The sequence below is a fragment of the Brachyhypopomus gauderio genome, chromosome 13, assembly GCF_052324685.1.
Source record: "Brachyhypopomus gauderio isolate BG-103 chromosome 13, BGAUD_0.2, whole genome shotgun sequence".
Taxonomy (NCBI): Eukaryota; Metazoa; Chordata; class Actinopteri; order Gymnotiformes; family Hypopomidae; genus Brachyhypopomus; species Brachyhypopomus gauderio.
In genome coordinates, this window is record NC_135223.1 from 1007775 (window position 1) to 1017500 (window position 9726).

A 9726-nucleotide genomic window follows, 5' to 3' on the forward strand; every position below is an offset into this window, starting at 1 on the left:
CGGTTTCTCCCGTTTCGGACCTGACGGGACTCTAATGTAGCTGGTTATCACGATACGGTAGAAACGGCGTTGAACGCGGATTTCAGAACTAAAAATGGCAGATGTTGTGGAGGGAGACGACATTCGCACGGCTGTCCCCGCAGCGGTGCTCTCGTCCTCCCGGAGTGGCTCCGGTGTCGGTTCGGACACCGGTACCGACGGCCTCACGTCGACCACGACTTGCACGTCGGGCCCTCGGCTGGTCCGTGTGGTGAAGTCCGACTCCGGGTACGGCTTCAACGTGCGGGGGCAAGTGAGTGAGGGGGGGGCAACTTAGGAGCATCAACGGAGAACTGTATGCCCCGCTTCAGCACGTCAGCGCCGTTTTACCGTTACCGTAACCTTTTATTGTTTATTCAGTGTTTATTTTGTTTATACAAACTATGTGTGATGAATCATGCTTCAGTGTTGGTGATGAATATCGAGCAATAATGTTATTTATGTTTTTTGCCAGATAACTGACAGTGGATGCCTGAATCCATGCAAATATACTTATAACTGTCTGACTTCATCTTCATAGAATGAAGCCTGATTCACACAGGTCTCTGGTTCACAGAGTTCTCTGGTTCACACAGGTCTCTAGTAGCTCAGGTTCTAGACAGAAGGCAACATCTGAAAAGGAAACATGGAGATCTTCCCAGTTATACAGGGGAATAAAACTGTAGGTAGTTTTCTTACAAATGTGCAAGAACCTTTTTTCTTTTTAAGCTAACAAGATGGACCTTGAGACTCAGCTACACATCTGTGCCTTATCATATTGTGAAGTTAAAAGGCTTCAAATACACTGTTTACGGATACCTTTTTTAACAGTATCACTTAGTTCACCTGTGTAATATGGTAAAACAAGACATGGATCAGATAATGTCATGTTTAGCTTTCATATGTAACTTGATGTAGTTTTGAATAAGTTACAGATCAGTATTATTGTTGATACAGGTGATATGTTAGTGTTAGTGCAGAGTTCGAACGCCCAGGCGCACAGAACTGTCCGGCATCCTGCGAAGGTGATTTGGTGAGTCGTTAAAAGAGGAGGAGGAGAGAGGAAGAGGAGGAGGGTGTAAGCTGAGAGGCTGGAGCAGGCTGAGGGTGTGGCCATGCTCACATATAACATCAGGTCCTTCCCTCACTCTCCCACTCCCTCCTTCTCCTTCTAACTCTCTCTTTGCTGGTTGAGATCTCCGTACAACTTTAAGGTGAGCAGAAAATAATCAAACAAACAAAACAAAAAAACATGTTGTGGGTTTGCTCCTGTATGAAAACCACAGAATCCTGTTGGAAATGTTATCAAATATTGATTGGTGTTTTTTGTGGTATCACAGGGCTGGTTTGTGGGGCTTCACATAGTTTGTGCTGAGTTGCTGGTGAATGCATGAATCATCTGTTTCTTTCTGCTGTCTGGCTGTTCGGTTCTACATCTTTATGTGGTTAAATATCTTCCTTAAGGACCACAGGCTGTTGCAGAAGTCACTGTGCACGGTGACGTAGTTCTCTTGAAAAGAATGTCTCTCTTTGTCTCTCTGTTCCTCCAACAGACACATGATAACATTTCCATATTGTTTGCTGATTAATCAACCTTTCACTCTTAGTCCAACGTGTTGACCAAGCGTCGAGTGTTGCTAATGAGGCAGACGTGGGCACTCTGTGATCAACACAGGTCCACGGTGAGAGAGTTAGAAGTGGAGGGAGAGGCTCCATCTACACACAGCAGCTATGTCACTGACTTTCTTTGTTTGTTAACTGATTGTTGTAATTGAAGAGTATTAACAAGGGCGTTGGCCGTGGTCTGGTTTAAATTCTTTACCACTCCTTTTTTTACTCCTTTTCTCCCCTCCTCATCCTTTTATTCTATTGCTCCTCCCTTGTCTCAGTCCTTCCCTCATTCTCCCTTCCTACCTTGCCGGTGCTCCAGCCAATCACAGCACAGAGAGAAGCACGGCCTTACTTCCTGCTGGCCAGAGCTGGGCCGGGTGTGGGTGTGGCCGGGTGTGGAGGCACCACTGCTGCTTGCACTGGGTCACATTCAGACAGGCTCTGTGTGCACAGGCACTAAGTGCGTGTGGTGATCGTGATAAAACGGACAAAGTGCAGGCTGCAGGTTTGCTGCAGTCATCACACCTGAGTAAAATGTCAGTGTGCCAGAAGTGAACACTTGTGTGAACACTCATTCAGTATGAAAGAGCAGATACAGACAGCACAGTGAACACGTGCAAATAAATGAGATTAGATTAGAATTTCATTGATCCTTTTGAGAGGTTTTCCTTCAGGGAAATCAACAGACACTAAAACATTTCCATTTAGGGAAAGACTGTGTGTACATTGTTGGTCTTAGTCATGTTTAAAAACATGTCATTACCTGATTTATTTTCTACTTCCAGAAACCATCATGTCGCAGGTTCAGCAGGGAATGGCTCTACTAATTTCTGCCTTCCATAAGTACTCCGTCAAGGAAGGAGACAAGTGCACCCTGAGCAAGGGAGAGTTGAAGGACCTGCTCACCGCCGAGCTCGGAGACGTCTTTGGGGTAAGTGTCTCTCACTGAAACTTCACGTCACCTGGCATACAGCACCTCCATGAACCCAAGTGCACTAAAGTCCTAGGTGTTATGAGCTTGACATGAAAGTGTGTGTGTGTGTGTGTGTGTGTGTGTGTGCGTGCGCACGCATTTGTTGTTTGTGTTTATAAAATAGAAATCTACAGACCAGAAAGCAGTGGACAAAATCTTTAAAGACCTGGATGCTAACTCTGATGGAGTGGTTGACTTCCAAGAGTATGTCACGCTGGTGGCTTGCCTGACCATGCTCTGCAATGACTTCTTTAACAAAAATAAGAAATAAGATGGGCCCCAACCACATAAACCCAATTACACACATATAACTGTCAGACAGAAATGTTTTAACATTCTGTACAATGATGACTTGCAAGCTGAAAAAGAATCAAAATAAACTATTTTATTATGTTTGATGTAAAACGTTTGCGCTCTGGTGATTTTGTGGTTGAATGTGTCTGTATGTGAGTTGAGTGTTAACAGATAATTAGCCAATGATTCAATTATAAATGCACAATAATTCAAAACCATATTTATGACCTCATCTAATATCATAGATGCTGGTATTAGGAGCTAAAGAGCTTCAGAAATAGTGAATAGAGATTTTAATTGCTTCTTGAAATCACATCAAACATGAAATGAGAGAGAGATGCATAGCTAGTGCAGTCCAGTAGCAGATGAAGAGGCCGACGCACAAGTAGTTGCACTGTGACAATAAATTCCAGTAATTTTCCTAAATGCTACTTATAAGTTCTCCACCCCCCAGTAATTGTTTGAGTGCATACATACAACACACACACACACACGAACACTTCAAAAAAATTAAACAACCTAGCAAGTGTGGTATGTTCCACATTAATTTCTAAACTGCATTCAGGGTTAATGAAGATTATGGCTTCAGAGTGTAAATGCAAGTTATGGCTTCAGATTCTCATTTATTTATTTGTTTGATCTTTTTTTTTGTTAGCAGGATAGACTTGGAAAGTTTAAGAGTGAGGCAAGATAGTTTAAGATGAAACGGGTCATTCAGCTAGGAAATGTCTCCATCTGGTGATCTAATGTAGCCATTTCTCAAGTTCAAGTATGTAGTTTGGGAGCCCTATTATAATGTTTCTTATTATTATTTTCCCCCTCCATCTTGACATCATTGATTAGGGTGACTGTTTAAAAAAATAGGTGAAGTGTGCAATATATAGTTTTATATAGTTCTACAGTTTACATCGTTTATATGGTTCTATTTTGTTTATATAGTTAAAGTGAATTTTTTCTACGTTTTTCTTTCTCTGTCTCTTTTTTTTTTGAAAATGTTCATGCATTTACATACTTTTCTGGATAATGTCTTCATTGTCACTACAAATGCACTTCAGTCTGAGTAGAATTGAGTTTTTGCAGGCCTTAGAATTGGAAGAATTGAATTGTTGATAGGAATGAGATTTTGTAGGTTTATAATGGATGGTGGTATTTAAACAAGAATTAGTAAATTAGTATAGTCACAAGAAACTTCCAAGAAGGTGATCTTCATGCCAGGATGTCCTGTATTTCACGTCTATTCCAGAGCTGGTGGAACTTGTAGAAAGAATAAATTAACAGTTGGAGCTCTTCTAATGTTCACGGAGCTATACCAAAAATGTAATCAATGTACACTATGTTGCCAAAAGTATTCGCTCATCCATGCAAATGATCGAAATCAGGTGCTCCAATCACCATGGCCACAGGTGTGTTTAAAATCAACTCATAGGGGTGCAGACTGTTTTTGCAAACATTTGTAAAAGAATGGGTCCCTCTCAGCTTACACCCTCCTTCTCTTCCTCTCTCTCAGTGAATTCCAGGGTGGAACTGTGATAAATGAAAAGATATAAATTCTCTAAAATGAAAAGATATCAATTAAAGTGAATAAGCAAGTTTTAAAAATGTGTTTTAAGTCAGATTTAAATTCAATTCTGATGACAGCACATGGCTACTCAGTCTATTTATGTTTGATTGAAGAAAATGTGTAAAAATGTTAACTAAATAGTGTTTGGCAGTGTAGGTCAACATTTTATGAGCAAGTTAATGTACAGTTTATTCACAGAATTGAGTTTCAGATTTTATGTAACACCTCATCGTCCTTCATCACTAAAGTTGCTGCTCGTCATACTACTATATTACAAACATCATGGTGGTAGTAAATAAGATGCAGGAAACTGCATTAAATGTGCTAGTCCCAAGGAAGGAAAATGACATTTGTATGGCTATATAAGAGGGACTGAGAGAAGAAAAAGGAGCTCCTGTAAATTAAGATGACTTGCCTGGTATTATGAATTTCTACAAAACAATTTTAGAAACAAACTTTTAAATCACAAAAAGCAACGTTGCCTCAAAATCCGACTACATATCCCATGCTGCACTTGTTTGTTGTTACGTGCGGGGAAAACAGAGCAATGCCTCGTGATGGGGCGGTTTCGTGCCGTCGGTTTCTCCCGTTTCGGACCTGACGGGACTCTAATGTAGCTGGTTATCACGATACGGTAGAAACGGCGTTGAACGCGGATTTCAGAACTAAAAATGGCAGATGTTGTGGAGGGAGACGACATTCGCACGGCTGTCCCCGCAGCGGTGCTCTCGTCCTCCCGGAGTGGCTCCGGTGTCGGTTCGGACACCGGTACCGACGGCCTCACGTCGACCACGACTTGCACGTCGGGCCCTCGTCTGGTCCGTGTGGTGAAGTCCGACTCCGGGTACGGCTTCAACGTGCGGGGGCAAGTGAGTGAGGGGGGGCAACTTCGGAGCATCAACGGAGAACTGTATGCCCCGCTTCAGCACGTCAGCGCCGTTTTACCGGGCGGAGCTGCGGACAGAGCCGGTATCTCCAAGGGAGACCGCATTCTGGAAGTGTGAGTTGAGCGCGAGCTGACGGAGCCTCGGTTTCAGATACGTTAGCTAGCGATGCTAACAGTTGCCTCGGTTTCAGATACGTTAGCTAGCGATGCTAACAGTTGCCTCGGTTTCAGATACGTTAGCTAGCGATGCTAACAGCGCTCTAAATGTAACTTAGCCAGTCAGTTAAACGCAGCTACTGAAGGTCACTGGACATCTGTCCGTATGTAGATGGTTGTCCGGCGAGGGACGCACACGCAGCACACTGCCTGGACATGGGCTGGCTGCGTATGTCAACTGTATTTACGTTAGCTAGCTAGCTAGCTGCTAACAGCGTTTGTTTGTGTGGAACATGTAGCGATAGCAAAGCTAACAGCTAGCGATAGCTAAACTAGCAAACCAGACAACCATGTCAGCGATCCTAACCAACCATAACACTGATTAACCATAACCCTGACTAAGTCTAACCCTGACTAAGTCTAACCCTGACTAACCCTGACTAACTCTAACCCCGACTAACCCTGACTAACTCTAACCCTGACTAACCCTAACCCCGACTAACACTAACCCCAAGTTGGGGTCCCCAACCCTAACCCTGACAGATTTGTCATCTTGGACGTCTTAATGGACTTTTACAAGCGAGGCTGCTGACTCAGTTTCAATGTGCACAACACTGTTTCGTGATTACAATTATAGTTATCTATCAGGTAACTTGGATAACTAGGTTAGTGGTGCATCTTATACTCCCGAACTTTGTTTTAAAGTGGCTGACTATAACATGGAGTGTTGGTGTCATAAATTTTATATTCCATGCATAATGCCACCTTTGCAATTCAGTCAGCTGTTTGAATGGCCGTCTGATTTGGATGAAAAGAAGGTTTGTGTTAGAAAGCCTATGTCCATTGCAAATTCTTCTCACATACACCAGCACTGTGAGGAGACAACGTCTCTTTCTTTATCATCGTGCTAGTTAATGCAGCTATTGGCGCCTTTCTGCCGTCAGTGATGGGATAACTCTGCATAAAGGTTTTTAATGTTTATAGTTTTTTTCCTGTTATTATTAAGGCTTTTCATCTTGATCCAAGTGTAATTGTCATTTCTCTGTGTGAGATCACAGCTGATGTCTAGATTTCATCAACATTTTAATATTCACCAGGGCTGCTCAGTGATGCTGTTCTAGGTTGCTATGGTGCGGGATGCGTTTCTCTTGTTTTGGATGCAGTATCGCTCAGCATCACCAAGACAAACTGGGTAGAAAAGCAGACAGAAACCTTTTAATGTAGTGAAAGTCCTGTAACCTTTTATTGTTTATTCAGTGTGTATTTTGTTTATACAAACTATGTATGATGAATCATGCTTCAGTGTTGGTGTTGAATATCGAGCAATAATGTTATTTATGTTTTTTGCCAGATAACTGACAGTGGATGCCTGAATCCATGCAAATATACTTATAACTGTCTGACTTCATCTTCATAGAATGAAGCCTGATTCACACAGGTCTCTGGTTCACAGAGTTCTCTGGTTCACACAGGTCTCTAGTAGCTCAGGTTCTAGACAGAAGGCAACATCTGAAAAGGAAACATGGAGATCTTCCCAGTTATACAGGGGAATAAAACTGTAGGTAGTTTTCTTACAAATGTGCAAGAACCTATTTCCTTTTTAAGCTAACAAGATGGACCTTGACACTCAGCTACACATCTGTGCTTTATCATATTGTGAAGTTAAAAGGCTTCAAATACACTGCTTACAGATACACAGTCTGATTCTTTTTAACAGTGACCTTTTTAACAGTATCACTTTGTTCACCTGTGTAATATGGTAAAACAAGACATGGGTCAGATAATGTCATGTCTAGCTTTCATATGTAACTTGATGTAGTTTTGAATATGTTACAGATCAGTATTATTTAGTGTTTCTCGGTTGTCTTAACCAGAAGGTTTTTGTTCAAACCCTGAACCAAGTGTACATCGATTAGAGATTCAGTGTTTAGGCACAGGAGCTGGGGTGAAGTCACAATATGGTCAGTGTGGTGGGGTCCAATGACTGGGCTCAGAAGCACTGATGTGGATAAAAATCCTGCCCGTCCAAGCTGTGTCTAGTGGTTCAGAATCCAGACCCTATTCTTTGTATATTCATGTTGGGCATAATTAAACCCACCTGTGTTATGAGTCGGGTTAGCGTGAGAAAAGATAGCATAACCGTGTGCTGGCCATGGCATCTCCAGACCTGGCAACCAATATGCCAACTGAAGCAGTTTATAGGCCTGACATAATAAGGTGATGGACATCACCATAGATTAAGGATTAGCCTGTGTAAACCCAGTGATTTTGTGTATATAGAGAATGGCAATGGAACAACATCTGATTTCTGGGCAACCGCAGTAATACAGTAGAGATACAACAAAGTCATGTCTCCACCAAACTATGCTCTCCCGTTAGTTATGAGACCCCTCCCAGGATGCTATGGACAAGGGTTGTTTTAACAACATGACCTGAAAGTGACTTCAAACTAGCTTCCGAAGGGACATTTTCAAACCAGATTTGAATAATGTTTTCAGAAGACAGCTCTTTGATTCTATTTGAGGGAACTGGTGCAGGAAGGCTCAAGCATGTGAGAACATTTGTCACACTGTGTGCTTTAGACTGTGAACCTGTGAAGGATTCCCATGGTTCCCTCTGAAAGTTTGTGTCTTGGTGTAAAGCATTGTAAAGCAACCTTGATAATCCTGAAAGCCGCAAGATAAATATAACTACATTCATTCATTATGCCATTTATTATAAATGCTAAATAAGGAAGAAAGAAGGCACAGGGTTTTGTTTAGCTAGCTCTTCTGAAGCACTGTGGAGATGTGAGTCAGAGTTTGTCCATTATCAAGAAAGTGCTGCTAAGTGCTGTCAAAAAACCCGTAAAGATTCCAGTGTAATGATCTTGCTGTACGGTTGAATCGACACCCCTTCACGCGGCTTGCTCAGGGGGCGTGGCCCTCTTCCCTGCTTGGATATCTGCCTGGGGAAGCTCTGAATAGATAGTCGTTCAGAGTGTTATCACCGTTGCAAAAGCTGGTAGCGAATTATCATTCTATTACCACAGCGCGAGTGACCTCGTGGTAAGATGAGGGTGCTGGAAGATCATGACAGGGTCACGTATAAGCCATTAAGTGCACAAACGTCTCCAGCTTGCTGGCAGGTGCCGCCAATACGCTAATATGCCATTATAACCCAGATCTACACTTTTTTCTCTCCCTCTCTCTTTCCCTTCCTCCATCGCTGCAGTAACGGCGTAAACGTGGAAGGCGCCACTCACAAGCAGGTGGTGGACCTGATCCGAGCGGGCGAGAGGGAGCTGGTCCTGGCCGTCCTGTCCGTTTCCCAGCCGGAGACGGACAGCCTCGACCCGGGAGACGACGGCTCCTCGCAGTCCTGCTACGACTACAGCGACAAGCAGGCCGTGCCCATCTCCGTGCCCACCTACAAGCATGTGGAGCAAGGCAGCGAGAAGTTTGTGGTGAGCGTTGGTGAAACCATGGTTGCGGTATGCTAAGTCATCCACCAACACGTTTAAGGAGTGTTAAGTTGTATTCTGTACAGTAAGGTAAATTAATGTCTTATACGTGATTGTCGTATGATTCTTATGCTCTTGGGGTGGCTAATAACTAGAATATTGGCTATGAGCTAAGTGAGCTAAATGGTTTTGTATTGCGTACGGTCCTATGGTACTAGGGTTCTCTGTGCTTGTGTTTGGTCCCAGGTATATAACGTGTACATGGCCGGGCGGCAGCTGTGTTCCAAGCGGTACCGGGAGTTCGCCGTGCTGCATCAGAACCTGAAGCGCGAGTTCTCCACCTTCACCTTCCCCAAGCTGCCAGGGAAGTGGCCCTTCTCCCTGTCCGAGCAGCAGCTGGACGGCCGACGCAGAGCCCTGGAGGAGTACCTGGAGAGAGGTGAGGTTAAGAGAGAGCAGCGGCCACGCCTCACACACACACACACACACACACGCGCGCGCTCGTTATGACCCATTACACGTGTCAATTATTCAGCGTCCGGCTGAGTTAAGTGCCAGAGGTGAGGAGGCAGCTCCTCACTTCAGGGAAGGGCACTTGTGCAAACCTCCGACCACATGATGTTTGACGAGAAGGTGCTGGTGTTTCTCAGTAAAACCACGTCAAACCTATGCCCGTCATCCAGAGATTATTTCATTTATTTAGATTAGATTGTTAGTCTAGAATATTTACCACTTTGGACAGCTAGTTTCAAACCAGCCGGAACAAGATGCTGCATATTCGTGTA

At 43.5% G+C, this 9726-nt stretch overlaps 2 protein-coding genes and 1 long non-coding RNA gene across 6 annotated transcripts in view; 2 read left to right on the forward strand and 1 right to left on the reverse strand.

Moving 5' to 3' along the window:
• The first annotated feature begins 325 nt into the window (after window positions 1-325).
• Window positions 326-3007, forward strand: LOC143473565 (ictacalcin-like). Its single transcript, XM_076970626.1, has 3 exons — window positions 326-1232; window positions 2415-2560; window positions 2727-3007. Exons 2-3 carry the CDS (start codon window positions 2423-2425, stop codon window positions 2871-2873), a joined length of 285 nt encoding a protein of 94 aa, XP_076826741.1. The 5' UTR covers window positions 326-1232; window positions 2415-2422; the 3' UTR covers window positions 2874-3007.
• Window positions 3008-4983: 1976 nt separating this feature from the next.
• Window positions 4984-9726, forward strand: part of snx27b (sorting nexin 27b) — a 16377-nt gene continuing 11634 nt past the window's right edge. For 2 of the 3 annotated variants that reach the window (XM_076970139.1, XM_076970138.1), the window contains exons 1-3: window positions 4984-5457; window positions 8713-8944; window positions 9188-9380. In XM_076970139.1, the coding sequence (XP_076826254.1) occupies window positions 5129-5457; window positions 8713-8944; window positions 9188-9380 (754 nt within the window). In that variant the 5' untranslated portion in view covers window positions 4984-5128. Of the gene's footprint in view, window positions 5458-5495; window positions 5729-6971; window positions 7058-8712; window positions 8945-9187; window positions 9381-9726 lie in introns of those variants that run through there. The other variant, XM_076970140.1, reaches the window with a different exon arrangement.
• LOC143473249 (uncharacterized) overlaps window positions 8195-9726 on the reverse strand; it is a 5050-nt gene continuing 3518 nt past the window's right edge. For both annotated transcript variants that reach the window (XR_013120491.1, XR_013120490.1), the window contains one exon: window positions 8195-9726. This exon is cut by the window's right edge and continues 1146 nt beyond it. This is a non-coding gene — a long non-coding RNA (uncharacterized LOC143473249).